This window comes from Microcebus murinus, chromosome 1 (assembly GCF_040939455.1).
Source record: "Microcebus murinus isolate Inina chromosome 1, M.murinus_Inina_mat1.0, whole genome shotgun sequence".
In the NCBI taxonomy this organism is placed as follows: Eukaryota; Metazoa; Chordata; class Mammalia; order Primates; family Cheirogaleidae; genus Microcebus; species Microcebus murinus.
Genome location: NC_134104.1, coordinates 4,926,394 through 4,947,087, shown reverse-complemented (window position 1 = coordinate 4,947,087; position 20,694 = coordinate 4,926,394). Strand labels below are relative to the sequence as shown.

General features: G+C 39.9%; 1 protein-coding gene across 1 annotated transcript in view; it reads right to left on the bottom strand.

Moving 5' to 3' along the window:
• The window catches only part of DSCAM (DS cell adhesion molecule), a 682,487-nt gene that overhangs the window by 276,733 nt on the left and 385,060 nt on the right, over positions 1-20,694 (bottom strand). Inside the window, exon 4 of the mRNA XM_076000082.1 lies at positions 340-486. Within this exon, the coding sequence (XP_075856197.1) occupies positions 340-486 (147 nt within the window). The remainder of the gene's footprint in view (positions 1-339; positions 487-20,694) is intronic.

Sequence of the window (20,694 nt, the reverse complement as noted above, 5' to 3'; positions counted from 1 at the left end):
ATTTTGCATTTGACTTCCTACTACTGAGATGGATATTTCACTCTCCTCCGCTGTTCCCCGAAATGCTAATGCGCACCATGGGAATGGATTGCTTCTCTGGGTGACAGATGTAAAGTGACTGCGCTTGGAATACCTGCATTGGTGGTATTCAGCCATTGCACTGATACTGGTTTGAAAGACATTCTAAATTGCTAAAGCATTTCGGAAACAAAACAAAACAAAAAAAAAACAACGAAGGCTTCATTTTAGTCACACATTCCACGATTTTGGGGGGAGTCAGCTCAGGACACCAACAAAGGAAGAGCAGCAGCAGCTGACACAGTCTCGATGCGTCTCTACCTGATACAAAGAGTCTGGCGCTGTTGCTCTGTCTCGTCTCTCCAGTGTATCTGTGCCGCGTGACACAGCGGTAGTTATACAATCCGTCTTCGTTCTGTACATCTTTAATATACAAGGCTCCAGTGGATGTGATGAGAAATCTAGATCCTGAAACAGAGGAAAGTAATGGCTTGGTTATAAAAGAGCAACAGCAACAGAACCACACGAACAGAGTCCTTAAATCGTGTTTTTTCCCCTTTGCACCTGAAGAAATTTCATGCGAAGGCTAAAAATAGGGGTGTGTGTGTTACTTCAGGGTCTAAGCCGGGGGGTGTTCAAACTTTTTAAACAGGGAGCCAGTTCACTGTCCCTCAGACCGTTGGAGGGCCGGACTATAGTTTAAAAAATAAAAAAACTATGAACAAATTCCAAGGCACACTGCACATATCTTATTTTGAAGTAAAAAAAAACAAACAGGCAAACATACCCGCATGTGGCCCTCGGGCCGTAGTTTGAGGACGCCTGGTCTAAGCTGTTTTAATTTTTCAACTGCCTAAATAGTTGTTGGTAAGTATGTTACACAATAAAAATATACTTAGCAAAATCTAATCTCATAAATTAATTTTTTAGGTCATGTATTTGTCTTACAGCAACAGAGTTATCATATAATTAGCATGTAGCTAATTAGAAGATTTTCTTGGATCATTGCTTTTTTCTTAGAATGTGACAAGTTAAGGGAGTATTAACATTTTTTTGTTGCAAATTTCTACCTCATGAAGGTAATAAACTTTTGCCTCAGTTTGAAGTGTTTCAATAAAAGCACAAAAACAGACTATAAAGCAATAAAATCATTCCACAAGCTTCCCAGGGAAGATTGTCTTATTTCTTCATAATATTAACAACCAACATTTATCACTATGTTCCAAAACAAAGACCAAATCTTCCCAGATTCTGTGTTGTAGAACACTTTGCTATCACTTAACCATAAATTTTTAAAGTGATTACTCAAATCATTGACAATAACTATCTTCACCTCAAAGAGAAAATCTCACACTCAGCCATTCCCTTTTCATGTCAGCATAAAACACAATGTCCTATCTGTGACCTGTGATATTTTTACCTGTACAACTTTAGTTTTACAAAAATGGTTAACATTGGAATCAAGTATTAGTGTTAGTTTAAGAAAGGTGAAGACTTTTCCTTTGAAAATGTAACTTTGAAGATAAGTGTCACTGTTCAATTACAGTTGGGTGGCAAAACAAATTGGAGCAGGCGAGGGCACGGTGGCTCACGCCTGTAATCCTAGCACTCTGGGAGGCCAAGGCGGGCGGATTGCTCGAGGTCAGGAGTTCGAAACTAGCCTGAGCAAGAGTGAGACCCCATTTCTACTATAAATAGAAAGAAATTAATTGGCCAACTAATATAGAAAAATTAGTTGGGCACGGTGACACATGCCTGTATTCCCTGCTACTTGCAAGGCTGAGGCAGTAGGATCGCTTGGGCCCAGGAGTTTGAGGTTGCTGTGAGCTCGGCTGATGCTACTGCACTCACTCTAGCCTGGGCAACAAAGAGAGACTGTGTCTCAAAAAACAAAACAAAACAAAACAAAACAACAAAAACAAATTGGAGCATAAAAGTAGACCTCAAAGTGAGTCATTGCACCTTCATGGTGGGTGATTCCGTATACTTCCTGCCACTGTTGGACTCTTCCATGCACTATTTCTGTAAGTGATGTGATTTCACATGAAAGAATGTGATTTGTCTCTTTGGGAAAAGACTAAAATGTAAAAAAAAATCAACTTATTTTATTGTTTGTTTTTCTTAGATTCAGTTGAAACTTCTTGTGACACATTTTAGTCAGAATTGCCAGCCAGGAGTTGTAACTTTATTGTTTTGGGCTTCAAATATTTAAGTCATAAATATAATTTCTTGGTCATTTCCTATATGCAAAAGTCAATTGCTCAGATGAATTAAAAATGGTTTATGATTTCTTACGGAGACAAGAGCAATTCCAAGGAAAATGGATGTCAAAAAGACCATTAAGATATAGAGCAAATACAGACCTAGCATAAGCTTTTCAAAAGAGCACAAATGATCATTAAAAATAGTATAAGATATCTTTAGTACTTACTTTAACTTTCAAAACAATTCCATTTAGATAGCTATTAAAATATGTCATAAATATGCTAAATATTAAAAAAGCTAAAAAAAATCTCTTAGTGCTGTATATTCTAGATAATTTTGCTTTATCCTCCCCCAAAAAGAAACTAAAAATATCTTTCATCATTTGTCATGTGTCATCACACTCAAACACTTCTTACCAATATATATTATATATAATAGAAACATTGTTTCTCTTTAAATATGTTTTGCATACTTACATAACACTTTAATAACCAGTTCTTTTAAAGTACAACATGATAGACAGAAAGGAAGGTCAAAAAAGATAATGGATATAATTCACGTAATTCCTGTCACCTTCCTAGCATGGAATATTTTCAGTAGAATTGACAGGCCATCAGCAATGTGGAAATGTAAGTGAAAGCATTTTGCCTGTGATTCTTCAGGAAGGTTGAAATATGCACAGGAATGGCAGTAGCCTGCACTTACTACCTGCTGATTCCTGAGAGGGCTCTATTCTTCAGGCACATTTGATTTAATCACCCACGTTGCTCTTGTAATATCTAACTTTTTTTGTTTACTCATGTACTTATCATGCTAAATAAGACTCTGTTAAGACATGTCCTTTAAACATCTTTTTTTTTTTTGCAGGAAATTTATATTTTATTTTATTTTAGCAGGTTTTAACATTATCAATTCTTTTTTATTATTTTATTTCATTTCAGCATATTACAGGGGTACAAATGTCTAGGTTACGTGTGTTGCCTTTCTCCTTCCTTCCCTCCCAGAGTCAGAGCTTCAAGCATGTCCATCCCCCAGATGGTGGGCACTCATTATGTATGTATATATCCATCCCCTCCTCCCTCTCTGACCTGCCTGGCGCCTGATAAATGTTATTCTTATATGTCCACTTAGGTGCTGATCAGTTAATACCAATTTGCTGGTGAGTACATGTGGTGCTGATTTTTCCATTCTTGGGATACTTCACTTAGTAGAATGGGCTCCAGCTCTATCCAGGAAAATACAAGAGGTGCTAGATCACTGTTGTTTCTTATAGCTGAATAGTACTCCATGGTATACATATACCACATTTTATTAATCCACTCATGTATTGATGGGCACTTGGGTTATTTCCACATCTTTGCTATTGTGAATTGTGCTGCTATAAACACTCGAGTGCAGGTGCCTTTTTTATAGAGTGTCTTTTGTTCTTTTGGGTAGATGCCCAGTAATGGGATTGTTCGTAGAAATGGAGAAGTTGATATTGGCAGAGTTTCCATTCTGAATTTGACCTATCTCTGCCTGGCCCCCACTTCTCATTGAAACCCATCTTGAAATTGATCCACAATTTAAAACATAACAAAAGGTTGAAGAATATAATCCTTTCATTATGAGTGGACACAGGAAAGCCCAGGGTCCTTGGGTACAGTCTCAACTCTGGAGTCCCATGGAAGTCTAGGGGGATGATGAGAGCATGGTAAAGCCATTAGAGCACCAAATGCCTTGGCTCCATGGTAACAAAGAATCATTTTAACTACCCCCTAACTTGCCACTGAACCCCACTCATGGCCTTACATCACCAGAGGTTTTCAGGTCATATGGAATAAATGGTTTGTTCGCGTCCTTACATGAGATTAAAGAATGTGCTTCCATTAAAATAGGCTAATATTAAAATATAAATTATTGGTATCAATGAAATGCAAACACACAAATTCTCTCTCTGCCTCTCTCTTATTGATTTCTCTCTCACACACATGCACACACACACAGGCACACACACACACACACACACACCCCTTGAGTACTCAGATCTGTCTGGTAACACACAACTGTGCAAAGCCAAGAATTTTATGAGTAACTCTTTTTCTTAGAAAACTGTTAGCATTTTAGATGGAAATATTTCTAAAATATAGTTCATACTTTTAGTCACATTAAACACACTGCAAATCAGAGTCAACCAAACAGTAGTGAATGATTTTTGGACTTAGAGTCATCGCTGTGGACATCAATTATTGAGCTACGCTGCTCAGTTATGAGGTTGATGGGTCAGAACCTGTCTTCACTTCTTGAGATGCACTAAATGTTCCCCGACTGCCAGATGTTTAAGTCCCTGAGCTCCTCCTTTTCTGCCAGGCTATCGGCTGTTACTTCTCTTTGTTATCAATCTCCCTGTCAACATATTTAACAGTGTGATGCATTCAGTACACTAAGAGTTAGAAAACAGTCCCACCAAACTGGCTAGGACTTTGTGTAAACCAGGAGTAAATAAGTTATGAGCAAGGGCCAGAGTGGCTCTCAATGTCAGCTCACATGAGCCTGTATGTTAGTGCCACTAATATAAATCCACTGCTTGGCACCAGTTCAGCCAGCCTGACTAAGTTCAGCATAGGGACTGGTGGGACAGTTTTACCCAGAAACACAAAAACGCCAAAGGAAATGGGGCATTTGCCCGATAGGAGGATGTTGCAGGAACCCCCAGGGTAGTAGTCAGGGCAGCCACGTTCTCCCCACTCTCATGGTGCTGAGCTACGAAGAACACACAGAGAGCAACGGCTTCTAAAGTTGAGCACGATACCTTTTTGGGTTTTCTGTATGATTGCATCAAAGGTAGTGATCAAAACAGCAACAGTTCTGGAAATCCATTTTGCTGACCTATGGGTAGTTAAAGCAGAAAGCCTGAGCTTTAACATCTGAGCTGCAGAAAGCAGACACGTGTGCCCTCCAGAAAGGGATACATCAGAGCTGATTCCAGGAGGCACCCTGTGCCATGGTGGGCAGGACACAGAGCTAAGTAGTGTGTCCAGCCATTGGGCCAGCACCATCCTGGGCTCCAGAAATACAAAAAATAATGGGACAGACCCTGTCTTCGCAGAGCTTGTAATCCAAACAGATTTGAGCTTTGGGGTTAGGTACATGCAATCTGAGTGAGAAAGAAGAGAGGAAGGGAAGAGCCTAGGGAGTAATCAGGGAAGAGACACTATCCTTGCATCACATGGATGAAAGGGGCTACCAACACCCTGGGAGGAAAACTGTCATTTATCCCCACACCTGTGTTTATCTATTCTTGTGTGTTACTCTGATCCAAATAATTAGCTTTATATTTTAAAGTCTTCAGCATTAATTTGCTTGTTCAATCTACTTAGCTTTTTCGCTGGTCCTTATAAAAAAGCAAATGAAAAGATCTTTTCCTGATACCAGGTGGAACCAGATCATTCACTTTGAGAGATTCCTCAGCACACAAGAAAAAACTTGTTTGGTTTCAGAAACCAAAGGATCTGAACTACAAGACCATCACTGTCCCTTTTCAGCTCTGTGGCCTTGGTATAGGCATTCAATTCTCTAAACTTTGTTTTGTTCATCTGGGAAAGAGAGATGATGAGTAATATCTTCTTTATTCTAATGATGAAGACTAAATTAATACAGAGATGTCATCTAGCCTATACTCATGCATTTATGGCACAGCAAGGTGACCATAGTCACTAATAAGGTATTTTATGTTTCAAAATAACTAAGAGCACAAATTTCAAACATCTCACCACAAGAAAGGGATAAGTGAGGTGATGGAAATTTTAATTAGCTTGTTTTAGTCATTTCACATTTTATATTTACAGATACATACACACATGCATCAAATCAATACATTGTACCCTATGCATGGATACAATTACAATTTCTCACTTAAAATGATATTCATAAAAATAAGATAAAAAACAAAATGATATCTATACAAGTTAGCATCGCATATCTATACAAGTTAATCCACTGGTGCACGATAACGTTGCCAGGCTGAGCTGGACAGGAAGAGCCCATGGACATGTACATGGTAGGGCTCACTTTTAATTGTTTACGTGTTTACTTATGCAGCCAACCTCATGTATTAGAGAAAGTCTATGGAAAGGACGTGGGTGAGTTTGGCATCACAGTTCTGTCACTGGGGCTGTGTCATCACAAGCGAAATATTTACCGAACCTCCGAGCCCATGTCACGTGACAGAGTATTAACAAAATGTAGACAGGTACACAAGACCATGGAGAACCTTCACACGACACAGTGCAAGGTGTGGGAGAGGAAGGCCACAGACATCCGCCATGAACCAAATGTCTGTGTCTGCCCAACATCCATACCACGAAGTCCTGATCTCCAGTGTGATGGTGTTTGGAGATGGGGCCTTCGGGAGGGAATTATCTTAGATGAGATCACATGGATGAGGCCCCAGCGATGAGATTAGTATCTTTATATGAAAAGGATGAGAGAGCAGAGTTCGTTCTCTCTCTCTCTGCCACGTGAGATCACAGCAAGAAGGCAGCCTTCTGCAAGCTGGGAAGGGAGCCCTCAGCAGGGACTGAATCTGCCAACACCTTGATTTTGAACTTTCCAGCCCCCAGAACTAAGAAGTAAACTTCTGTTGTTTAAGCCACCCAGCCTGTGGTATTTTGTCATAGAAGCTTGAGCTGACCAACACATTGTCTTCAGAAATATGTTCTGTAGTAGAAAGGGATATTTGCAAAAAACCAGGGACTTTCTCCAAAATCGTCATCATGTTGCTTGAATAACCGTATTTCCTGGTATATTTATCAGTATCTGAACATAAGAAAGATAACCTGAAGTTCTCAAAATTAATCATTAGTCATCCCTCGTATTTTATCTAACAGAAAGTCCCCTCTGCTCCTACCTTCAAAACACATCCTGAATCCACTCACGTCTCTCCCTCTACACTGCACCACCCACGTCTAAGCACCCCAGCTTCTTCTGAGACCATGTGCCCATTCCTGCTCCTCTTCAATCTAGTCTCCACTCAACATCCATGGTCATTTAACAAGATACATCGTAGATCATTTGGTGCCTTGATGGGGTCCCACTAGATCAAATCACTTACGATGGCCTACTATGGTTTAGGCTTTGACCATATCTCCAAAAGCCTCTCCTCCACCCTCTCCTTCCACCATGCCCCAGAACCAGGCCCTTCTTCTAACTGTTCTCCCTGGAGCCCCGGGTCCCAGATCTCTACCTGGCTGGCTCCTTCTTGTCCTCCTGGCCTTAGCTCTTAAGTCAGTTCTCCAGCAATGTCAGTCCACATTAGCAGCACCCACGGCCACTCATTATCAGAGACTTGGCTTTATCACATCTCTGTGTGAAGTTATCATGCGCATGTGTATGAGATCGGGTCAGTATTTGTCTCCTCCAGCTAGAGTAGCGAGAACTTGTTTCCTCTCGTTCAACGTTTCATCTCCATTACAAGGAACAGGACTTGGCTATGCTATCCAAAAATATTTGTTAAACTCATTCGGTGGATGAAACAGTTTATCATTGCTTGTATTCAAAACATCTTTTCCTAGGTCTGGGTAAAAAGAAAGCTAAAATACCTCTTTTTAGATTTCAACATGATATTTCCTCATGTAGAATATATAGTTTCCCCCCTTACAGAAATGACTATAATATATTCTTATATGAAAATGAGCATATTTTAAGATTGTGATATTAATTATTCTCTCATATGCTCTCTGGTATTTATTTATTTATTTATTTATTTTGGGGGGCTGTAGCCAGGCTGTTGGAGCTTCGATAGATGCAGTACTATTTTTAGGAAGATTTTAAAAGCATATTTGATTTTTCACTTAGCTAAGAAATACATTTTAGGGTTTTTGTTTCTTTCTTTCTTTTGCTTTTGCTACTGCAATCTATCTGAACTGACTTAATAGCAATTAAAAGAACAGATGGTCCTGCTAATAAGATGTTGAATGGTCGCACGACACAATGAAACTTTTATCAGCTGTGCCTGCCACCTCCAATGACAGCCACGCTGTGCAATGAGATTGAGCTTTCTCCAAAGCAGTCTTCATAACAGTTCCTGAAAAATTAGCGGAGCCTGAGATTGGAATCTAAGTTCTAAGTATATAGTGTTAGAAATGAGATGAGCCTCTTAGCATTAACTAACACAGAACTGGAAATAGACAAAAATACGTATCTATGATGAAATTAAAGTTACCGATGTCTCTTAATTCCTATGTAGGTTAGAAAGGAATTTAAGCCCTGGTTTGATTCTGAGGCGTGCCCTAGTCTGTGCTATGAGGGGTGGGTGCGTGATTCGGTGCAGGCAGTAAGGAGCTACAGACGTTTCTTGAGCAGTTGAATGGCCTGATAGAAGTGACTGTTTAAAGGAAATGTGTAAATGCTGAAAGCTGCATGTAAGAGAAAAGATCCCCCCGAAAGACGAGACATCTCATCCAACGTTATGGTCTGATTTCCCATCATGCCTAGATTTATATGTTGAAGTCCTAACTCCCAGTACCTCAGGATGTGACCCTATATGGAAATAGGGTCACTGCAGATGTGACAAGTGAGGACGAGGTCTTACTGGGGCAGTTTGGGCCCTTAATCCAATGCAATTGTTGTCCTTATATTGATAACCAAGAGGAAATCTGGACAGAGACATCTGGGTATTAAGACTAATCCTAATCAGAGCCAACAGGTACTGGGTGTTAGTGGGGGCCACCATTGCTCTAAGCATTGCTTATGTCTCCACTCATTTAGTAGTTACAATGATCCCATGAGGAAGATACTGTTATTCCCATTTTTCAGATAAGAAAATAAAGGAATAGAGGGGTTAAGTGACTTGCCCCTGTTCATACAACTACAAGTATCTGAGGCAGGGTGATGCCCTGGCACACTGGCTCTGAGCTCACGCCCATGCCCAATACTGTCCTCTGGTTCTGGGTCATGGACCAAGTGTGAGGCAGCAAGGCCTGGGCAAGAGGAGGTACGGGGTGGGGGGGGGCAGAGCAGTGAGCACAGAAACATTTAAGCTAAAGGCTCCAGACAAAGCGGGACATGATCAAATGAGAAAGCTTCTGCACAGCCAAGGAAACTGTCCTTAGAGCAAATAGACAACCTACAGAATGGGAGAAAATATGTGCTTTCTACACATCCAGTAAAAGGCTGATAACAAGTATCTATATAAAACTTAAGAAAAAAAAATCAACCAACCCCATCAGTAAATTGGCCAAGGACATGAACAGAAACTCTTCAAAAGAAGACAGACGAATGGCCAGCAAACATATAAAAAAGTGCTCAACATCTTTAATCATTAGGGAAATGCAAATCGAAACCACCCTTCCTCCTTGCACAGTGCTAAATTGAATGATTGCTTGGGTAATGAAGATATTGGAGTTTTCCCCCCAAATGGGATCAGTAAAATAAGGCATTGTGTTAAGGGGTACAGCCCCCCCATATCATCCCACCTAATCATTGTTGGCACCTGTTATGTTTATGAACTTGCCATCAAGACATCCAAGCAACAGTGAAGCCCCAACGTGGATCTCGAGCTGCCTGGAAGAAATCATTTGTTCAGGAATATTATAACAACATCACCTTCTTACACAGTACACAAGGAATAAGCTAGTAACTCCGGCTGGGCCTTAGACGTGAGTAGAGATTTGGCATATGTATGTTTAAATTCTCTCCAAGCAATTTCCCTAAGACATTTCTCTTATGTAAATAAAATTCTCTCAGTGAAATCCTCCTGCAGTTAAATGAGGCTCAATTATACACTACTAATTTAAGCCTGCACGCTGCATTCCGACTGTATACCTAATTACCCCATTTAGTTTGTTAATGAGCAGATCTTTGCCTGTGCAGATATCCGAGTCTGTCATTAATCTTTGCTCTAGTTAGATTTCTAGTTATTTAAGAGAATAACTCCTTATAAAGAATAGAATTTGATTTTTAAAACAAAAAATAAATTTAAGAATTTTTTTTTTAAAGAACCAAAGTAGCTTATTAAAAAAGTTACAAATTGTATTTGTTTATTTATATAAGGAACAAGACAGTTTTGGCCACTGATGTCTAGAAGGAACTATTTCAGTTGGGAACAGAGACAAAAAGAGTAAATTGGCAAAGAAAAGAAATCGATGACTGTGATGAGTGCATTTAAATTAAGAAGTGGGGATTGAACCCAGATAAAGAGCGGGGCTGTTCAGGCAGATGGTGAGCGTGAGGGTTTATGAGGAGGCTGCACCTGAGAGGTGGCACAGAGGAGAAGAAGGTGGCATGGCGTCGTCCACAGAAGAAGCAGGGCTGAGGACAAGGTAGAAGGAACGGCACGTGCAAAACACTTGAGGTGGCCTGTCCAAGGAACCGAAACAAGCATTCACAGGACATGGAATTTGCCTGGGTGCCTGGCTGAGGACACAGGTGACTCCTAGGTCCTGGGAGGAGCCCTCAGTGGGAGCAGAGGAGTCCCTTGCAGGGAAGCAGCAGCCAGGACGCAGCACTGGCTGTCCATGGGCGACCTGTCTTCAACGGTGGGGAATGAAAAATAGCGCCTTATAGAATACGGGAAAAGTAAGGCAAAGAGTGTCATTAGGTGTGCTTAGGTGTGCTTATTGGGTTGACTGATATTTAGAACAGGTACATCAGCTTGTCTCCTGTCCCGTGAGGTTTCTGCATTTTGAGGCTAGAAGAGAACGCATATTTCATGCTGGCCGTCTGCTCTGGCTGTGGCTGTGTTAAGACTGTGCTGATTAAAAGGCAACATTTTCATAAAGGAAAATATAAGAGAAGGAAGATCACAGCATTGCACTTCAATCTACAATAATTGTGCTTACCTGGTCTAACTCTGTCTAAACAGATTGAAGACACTGTGCTTATCAGTGAAACACAGTGAAAGTGAATTGTGAAGTTTTTCTGCCTAATGCTGATGACATATGGCTATGGGAAAGAGCTTGGAAAAGCAGGAACCATAAAGAATGAAAACAGACACTATGTATGGCCACTTAATACTATGGGGAATGGTTTTGCACACTGTGGGCTCACTTATTGATGGGTTGTGAAATCAACTTCATGGATTGTGACTTTATTTAAAAAAATAAAATAGAAAATTGTAGAAGGTATTGATATGCATCAAATAGTAGTGGTGAGTAAATTCTGTGGTTTTTGTTTTAGTTCAGATGTGCAAACATACAATTGTGTGTGTTTGCACATTTATGTGTGAATGTACCTGTGTGCATTACTGGGTCCCAAGATAGAAATGTTTTTACTATGTATTTCTTACTGTGAGTCAGAGTGAAAAAACGTTTGAAGAGCCTTGCTCAACATCCTGGAGATTGAGTTTTGTTTTGTTTTGTTTTGTTTCTTTTGACAAGACTTCCATGTCAGAGAAACTCTAATTGCCCTTAAGCACATCAGCTGATATATTTGGGATTCTTAAAGGTCTCTCTATAAACACGCAGATTGGCAAGTCTATAGGTCCCCAGACTTGGTTGCATTTATAATGGGAGCAGCAGAAAAAGCAGCTGTTTTTTTTTAAATACATCATTTAAAGATCTTGGATTGTGTTTGTTTCCTGATGACACATGAAGATGTCTAAGACAATAGTAATGCATTTATTGAGCCATCCACACAAACATACATACAAATACGTATACTTGCAAAAACACGCAAGGGTAGAAACCATGTCAGATACAGATATGGCTCCCAGTGTCATCTTCACCTCCTTAGTTTTAAGTGGTCTGACTCTGTGAGAAGTTTTGAGCCTGTTTCCATGTCACAGAGCCTTCCACTATGACAGTAGGCCAATTTCCTACATGCCTTGCCCAGATCTAGTTTATCATGAAATCCACCGCCTTTCAGCATCTTTTGTAACACAAGAGCAATAGTGAAATCTCATAGCAATTGCACACCATATGCAGACCTAGTGATGGGATCCAAGGCGACCTAAAAGGCTAATTCCTAGTTATGGGGAGAGAAAATGCACCGTAAGGTAAAAGTGTAACCATTGCACAGCAGAGCAAGACAGTGCCAGCTGGATATGCAAAAGTGCTGAGGTAGAGCGAGACTGAACATAGAAAATAATACATCTATGATGAATTAGAGTGGGTGGGAACCGCTGTTATGCGGCTGATAAGATGCTACAGAGAAATGACATTCAAAGCAATAGTGAGAATTTTTTCCCTCTGTAAGTCTTCTCAAGCCTTTTGATGCTTTCAAAGGGAAAGCCTTAACAGGTGCCATTTATCCACCCACCTACCTATGTGTGTCCACTAAAATTCTCAGCATGTTCTTGTGGAAGTAAGATAGCTCTACTACCTCTCTAATGCTTCTTAAGCTCCTTTTTCTCTTTCTTTCTTTTTTGTTCTTGACAAAGGAAAAGTAAACTGCCAGCTTAGAGTCTTTGTAAGGCAATTGTATCTAGTTAGAATTTAATAATATTGTTTTGCTTTCTTTGCATTTGCATTTATATATACATATATATGTGTATGTATATATATACACATGACTAGTTATACTGGTTTTCCATTTAAACATAGCAATGTGAATTTTCTTTATAATTACACTGTTTTAAGTAAACAAGAGTTATTTAAAGGACAAAAATAATAGTGCAGCTGATATTCGGTGATTGCAGATATAGCCCTTTAGGGAAGTTTTGGCCTCATAATGATCTCTCTTCTTTTTTACTAGATCCTCTGAAATGTGGAATGACTTCTTTTTTTTATTATTTCAGCATGTTATGGGGGTACAGATGTTTAGGTTACATGTGTTGCCTTTTCCCTCTCTTCCCCCCTCCCCCAGAGTCAGAGCCTCAAGCGTGTCCATCCCGCTGATGGTGCACATCTCACTCACTACATATGTATATACCCGTCCCCTCCTCCCCCCTCCCACCTGCCCAGTGCCCGATGAATGTTATTCCTATATGTCCACTTAGGTGTTGATCAGTTAATACCAATTTGCTGGTGAGTACAGGTGGCAGCTGGATTCGGCCCACAGCACCCATCACTGGTGTGGCTGAGGGGTTGGTTCTCACATGACCACTGACGACAGGTCTGAGTTCTCGTTGCTTATTTCATGAGCCCCCTGGACCCCCCACCCCCACAGCTCTGTGCAATGTTTGCATTTTCTACAAAACATGATATACATTTTTAATTGACAAGCTTCTGTCAGAAAGAAGTGGTTGAATTATTCCAAGCAATGGAACGATGCTAAGTATGAAATAAAAGGGTCAACAGATTCCCGACTTGGGACAAGAAGCATCTTCGAGTTGATGATACCAGCTGTGGTGCTTTAAAGCACGGCCACTTTCTATGCGGGGTTTTAAGTGTGCACAGAAAGCTCTAGGTGGGTACAGCCCCACACGGCCAGAAGGCTTGTGCCCCAGGGCTAGCGTTACCGTACACGGCTGCACTCGAGCACTAGCATAGTCCACTAATTACACACGCTGCAATTTAACAGCCTTGCAGATCTTAACGCCGTGCTTTTATTTCATTTTGCCTTGGCCCGCCTCACAGGTAAATATAAGTGAAATAAAGCATTTGAAAGAGAACAAACACTTGTCTGAAAATATTTGTATGGATTTAACATTGCAAAGTAACTGGACGGACTTTGCAACGTTTGCAAAATTGAAAAGGAAACAGCACAGTAAATCTCTTCCCGGATGTTCAGATTCTGAGACCTCAGTTGAAGGCAACTGTAGAAGTGCAACAAGGTTGCTTCTGAGGCTTGCTGTGAAGGCTAATGAACCCTGCTGACCTGCTGTGGCCAAGGGCTTGGCGACTCAGCCAAAGTCCAGGCCCTGCCTGTGCTAGAGAACGCCGGGAGCCCCCTGCTGGTCAGACTGAGGCCCAGCGGCTTGGTGCTCGGGCTGCACCACACACACACACACACACACACACACACACACACACACACACACACACACACACACACACACACACGTGGCCTGGGAAACATGCCTGGAAAATATCCTAGTGCTCCCCCATTAATGACACATGATTTGCGTTTTATTCATCTGTAAGCAGTTTATGTTGACTCTTCTTGGGCTTTGATAGAAACTAGCCATCAGCAAAATGCTGGTGTTTTGGGTGGTACCTTGTCAAATATCTTCTCAACTTACAGTGGGAGCAGTTATTTCTTCCCTTGAACTTCACATTTATGCATGATTATTTTTTAATTTCATTTTTGCCCTAAAACCATCTAATGAATTTTCTTTTAGAAGATTGAGATAAAGTTCCTCCCGGCATTAAATTGTGGCCATTCATTTCTGTCATGGAATGTATGTCATGGTATATAATTTATACATATATGTGTGTGTGTGTGTACGTACACACACACACACATATGTATACAACATTTTTCCCCGTGTTTTTCAAATCGTTCAATATGATCAATGAATCAAATGTGAGCAGAAGCAATTTCCATTTCTGACTATGTGAAAGACTAATTATTTTGGAACCTAGACATGCTGTATACATATAACAAGCAAAACATCCATTTAAATGAACAGCAGGGCTCTTAAGTAAGAAATATCCTTAGGGATCCATAAATGCAGAAGAATGTGAACACCTAAGAGTGAAGATGTTGTTGGTGCTTTTAACAGAAATGAGAAAGAGAAAGCTTTTAGTCCTACACAAATCGAGGAGAACTCTGCAAAAGGCTAGAACCTTGATAAAAGATTAGATCCAGAAAAAAAAATACCCTTAGCAAACATCCTTGCCTTCCTAGCCTGGTATCTGTGTAGGGAATATGTCTAAGCATAGTCTTGGTCTGGCTCAGGTTTGGGGTTTAAATTTACACTATGCGCAGGGGCCAAGAAACCTTGCTCTAGAAATTAACATATAGTGACTTTATTTGCAAGAGCATCTGGCAGAAGCAAAGACAAATCTTATCGGGAGGAAGGAGCCCAGAGGGATGTTTATAGATAAACCCAAGTCCTCTTTTCCAATCATGAGCTCCCAACTCAAAACCACTGAACATATTAAGGGACAATTTATCATAAAAAAAGGGTCAGAAGAAGGAATAGAGGCTTCAGATAATGAAATAACTGGATATTGGTTACACAGCATTTTAAATGTTTTCAAAACTATAAAATTGAATAAAAATAAGAGAAAGGAACAAGATTGTATCATAAAAATGATAGACACATTAAATAAAGAATAGAACAGAATGTCCAGAAATGAAAAATGTAACCCTTGATATAAATATTTAGATTGGACACAGTTGAGAAAATTTAGTGAATAAGGAAACAAACCTAAAGAAAGTACTCAGAATATTTCCTAGAGAGAAAAAGAAGCAGAAACATGAAAGAGAAGTTAAGAGATTTGAAGGAGAACTGGAGATCTTCATAGTTAATTACAGTTCCAGGAGCAGAAAGTAGAAAAAATGATAGAGAAGCAGTATTTGGAGGAAAAATCTGAAAATTTCTCAGAATTGATAGGAACTGAGAGAATTTGCCAATAGCAGATTCTCTCCCGGAAGTGAAGGGCCTGCGTCCAGAAGGGAAACCGTACTCAAGAAGAATGAAATGCAAAACAGAGATGGTGGGCAAAGTAATTGGTATGCATGAGTAACCCTAAGCAAAAAATGACTATACAAAATGATAGTAATGATGATGATGGATATGACAGATATAAAAAACTTGATGGACCTCAGACCCTGGACAACAATGGCCCTTCAGATGGGGGAGAAGTCACAGGGGGTGGGGTGTTATGAAGCTTGTGTTACTCTATAAAAGGGAAAACAGTCTTCTTAGTACTTTTAGGACACCGATCCACAAATTCCATTTCACCCGCATCTTAACCTGGCAGGCAAGTATTACTTATAAAGCATCCAAACCTGTGCTTTAAACTTTACATAAGGCTCTCATGGCCATTACTCTGTTTAGTCTTCACAGCAAAACCATGGGAATTAAGGCTGTTTTGAGGCTCTCCTCCTCCGCTGATCAATCTGGCTGTGTTCTCTGGAAATATTTGAGAAAACTGCAAGCATTGTCAACTTTACATCTTGAAAAGTGTGTCAAATCCTACTGAAATCTATTACAATGCCTTCAAATGCACATGAAGTCCTGGAACAGGGAGGGGTGGTATGAATTTGCCGCTCTGGGGCGAGACAATCTTGCTTTTTTGTTTTATTCTCTATATTTTCTCCCCACATCGTTCCAACTGGTAGTTATTAACATTTACAAATTCTAAGCCAAACATGTTCATTTAATATTGGCTTTTATTAGTAATTCTTACAGTAAACACAGGGCACAGGGTAGCCATCCTGTGCCATTTAGAAATCACCACAATAAAATGTGTTAAGTTTACTATTTCATTCAATGTAACTCAACATGTCTTTAATAAAAGTAGGATATTCTTGCATAAAAGATGAATCAAAATCCCCAGTGTTTTAAGATAATTTGCTCTCTTCCTGAGAGAGAGTACAAAAGGCTTTTCTTCAATGTACATTTTATTCATTTTGATATCCTCTGATAAATTATTCTCGTGTCATGCTGAGAAAACTTCACTTGTCATTTGAGCAAAAATGTAATAAAGTCATTATAAATGTCTAGCATTGACACCATCTTTCTTCCATTTCTCGATATTAAATTTTAATCAGAGAATATCCTTTTAAATAACCAATATTTTATGGAGAGACACAGCAAAAATGAGGACCAACAACAACAAAAAAAAAGCCTATGTGATTTAAAAAAATCTGACTAATGGACACCATTTCTTTCCCAAGATGTGCACTATATTTAGCAAATACCACAACGGATTATATAATACAAAACTTATACCAAATTATCGTGATAGATTTTTTTTTAACCATTAATACTGGCCATGGATATTTTAAAATTTCTTCGTTAAATCCCCCAAATCATTTTAAACAGATGAACCAAGCTGACAAGGACCTTAGCCATTTCTAAACCATAAAGTACAACAGAAGTATGGACTTTTCTCCCTTGGATTAATGAAAGGAGTGATAAAGTATACCGGCGACTCTTGTTCTAAAAATAAGACATAACCTGTTAGGATCACTGAGTGGATAAGTACCCCCACATATTTTCTTTGTGTGCATGGGCTGACTTTTTTGCCGACCCTGTCTCCTGTGCAATGACCACAGTAGATGTTATCCCAGTGTTTGTGCATCCTGTCACAGAAAACTTGAGGAAAGAGATTTGTTGAGGACGTAAATGTAAGAGAACAGGTGTGTACAGGAGGAGAAGGAAAATAAGTGAGAATGAACCTGTACCAAGAGGAGGACAGAGCTTGCTGCCAGAGCTGGAAGTCTGGGTGTCCCTTGCCTTGGCGATCATCGGCACGCGTCATTGAAGATAAATCTCACTGGTCACCTGCTCATCGTGTGACCACCTCCTGTCCCTTTCAAAATCTCCTGGGGAGGGAGCTGTTTGTGTTTGTGGGAGGGAGAGGCTGAGGGGACATCCTCCATATGGTTTTGCTTGATCAAGTCTCCTTTGACTTCTCTTGCCCAGTGTCACGTGCAGTGGTCTTCAGCCCTGCTCTGCAGGTGGGTGACCCCTAATCTTCATATGCAGTCAAAAGCTAAATCATTGCACAAGAATAAAAAAAAACTTGCAGTCTATCAGTCAGCTGTTAGACAGCAACGATTTTAGATGGATCTGTAATACCCAACCAGGAGATGACAGTCTCCCTTTCCACACTGACAGGCACAAAAAGAAGATCTGAATAATTCATGGAGGCAAGTTGGGCAATCTTTGATTAGTTGATTGCCAGAGCAACTTGTTCTGTGTTTTGCCTTTGGCTGCTGCTTTCGATACGGCATCCATATTATTTTCTCAGGGCTGCTGAATGAAGTGAAGTACCGCAAACTGGGAGGTTTAAGCAATAGAAACTTATTCTTTAACATTTCTGGAGGCCAGGAGTACGAACTCCAATCCTTGGCAGGGCCATACTCCCTCCAAAGCCTCTGGGGAAAGATCCCTCCTGGTGGCTCCCAACTTCTGGAGCCAGAGGCGTCCCGTGGCTTGTGGCAGCACAGCACCAATCTCTACCTCCGTCCTCACATACCCTCCGCGTCTGTATCTGTGTTTCGGCTCCCCTGTCTTATAAAAACATCAGTCCTACTGGGTTAAGGGCCCACCTGCTCCAGTAGGATGTCATCTTCACTAATTACACCTGTAATGACGCCATTTCCAAATAACGTCACATTCTGAGCTACCGGGGTATTGGGGTTTCAACATATCATTTTGGGGGGGATACAGTTTAACCTCTCATGGCATCTTGAAGCAGCTCATTCATGCCTGTCTCAGGACCAACAAGCTTAAAATAAAGGTGAGAAAACTGTGCTTTGCAAATGTGAGGGGTGCAGGGAGACTTTCTCCCAAGAGACTAGCTTTATTATGGAAACAAATGTCAAGGTGTGCAACATTTCACACTGGATGACGTAGGTTGTGTGTAGGTTGTCATCGCGATTGGGATTAAATTGTTATTTAAATGGCTTTGCATTCAGTTTATTTTACCTGATAATTTTATTAGATGTCTGTGCTCAGTGGATATTATATGAATGTTGCTAAATTATGAGTAACTTCCTGTCATTTGAATGTTTTAATACATTACCTTAATACTGTATATCAATCCATCAGGTACATATATAATAATTGAATTAACCTATCTACTCCCGAGTGCTTCTAATGTTTCACTATTATAATTAAAACTTTCTACTTAGATCTTTATATGCTTTTTAAAATTATTGCTTAATATAGTTCCCTAAAGTTTCTGGGGTCAAATTTATATTTCTTTTTAAAGAAAAAACATCAAATTGATGAATTGCTGGGCTAGCTAAGGGATATACTCTACAATACGGTTGCTGAGTAGTTTAATACAATGACAGTCTGTTTAGGGTCTAAACCAGTAGTGACTTCACACTATCTTTTTTACTCAGAGTGTTTATGAATGTGAGCAGATAAAGGCAAGAGCAATGACCTTTATTGGTTTCTAATTCCAGGCATTTTGCATATTATATCATTTAATTCCCCCAACACTCCTATGAGCTGGATGAGGGATCTGAGGTCCAGCAAGGTGGTATAATTTGAGGACTAAGGTCACACAACCCAGGCTTTCCTGACTTCCAATGCCACCCCCTTTCTTCTACACCAGACCAGATGGCTTTTATAAAGTCCAGATGAAAAACAGTAGAACAGGAACTGCAGGCTCTCAATTCTCTCTGCATGCACAGTGCATGTTACTGCATCCTTACGCTCCCAGAGCCCTGGCAGCAGAGGTGTCTGGGGAGGTAGGTTTTTGCTACCCTGAGTCTTCAACCCGGGCAGGCAAACCAGAGATAAGTGGGAACGCCACGTTGAGTCATCCAAACCCTGCGCATGGACAGAAATGTTTTCAGAAGAGCGAGAACACAGAGCAGGGAGGAGCTATCTCCTTCTCAGAGGAGAGGGGATGGGAGAGCTTCCATCTTGGGATGGATTTTTGAAAAATGATGAATTTCACCAAGAGCACAGGAGAGAGGAGGATTTTCAATACTGAGTGCTGCAGCACTAAAGCCATACAAGTTCAGACTTGGATCCTTTTGTGTGGCATTGGGGAGGACTGGAGGTATAAGGACAGAAAGAGAGATAGTCTTAGATGGGAGAAGGGTTTAAAAATTAGTGAATCCCAAGATCTTTAATGTATAGTAAATATTTTCCAAGAGGACCCTAAGGAAAATTTTAAAGGAAATAAAGGTAGAATGAGGTAAGTTTTTACATGGTTATTAGGGTGGTCAAACAATGATACAAATATACTGAATTCTGTTAGTTTAATTTGCCAAAACATTTGTGATATTTTTTATGAGAAGTCCAATAAGAAATGATAATATATAACATTTTAATTTCTTCCCTCCTTTCTTTTCTTGCCTGGTTCTAAAAATAATTTGATGTGGCTCTGTATTTTTAACTTGAGTAGAGGCTATTCTGGGGTATTCTTTTTTATTTTATTTGTATTTTAATGAAAGAAAATGAAAGTCAAATTTGAAGAAAAGAAATTTCTGTCTTCAAAGGTTAGGTCTATTTTTATTTTCCTTCTGGATTTTTTTTTAATCAAAAATTTCAGTCTCTCTGGTATCCAGAAGGGTTGAGAGCAATTTGTAAATTCACTCTTTTGGGGAACACTGAAATTCGTTACAATTGGCTTAAGAATACAATTTGGACATTTGTGTGTAGGTTCCGTAGTAGCCTTTGCAAGGCATTTGTCTTTGCTTTCTTTTTTATTTTTTTTCTTAAATCACAAAACTTAAAAAAAATGTCGGAAATATTGAGACCTTGCTATTGGTTTTGTTTTCTCTTTGTACTGAACACAAAGAAAATGGACGTAATTTTATGAAAGAATCACTCTCCATGGACAAAGTCTATTAAAGATCCTTTGTGCTTGCAGTTCATTTCAAATTTATTTTGTGTTTTGCTTGGGGTCCCCTTGGGGAGTGGAGGGGTGGGGAGGTGTTGGCATTTGCAGCGTGACTGTGTGGCCGGAT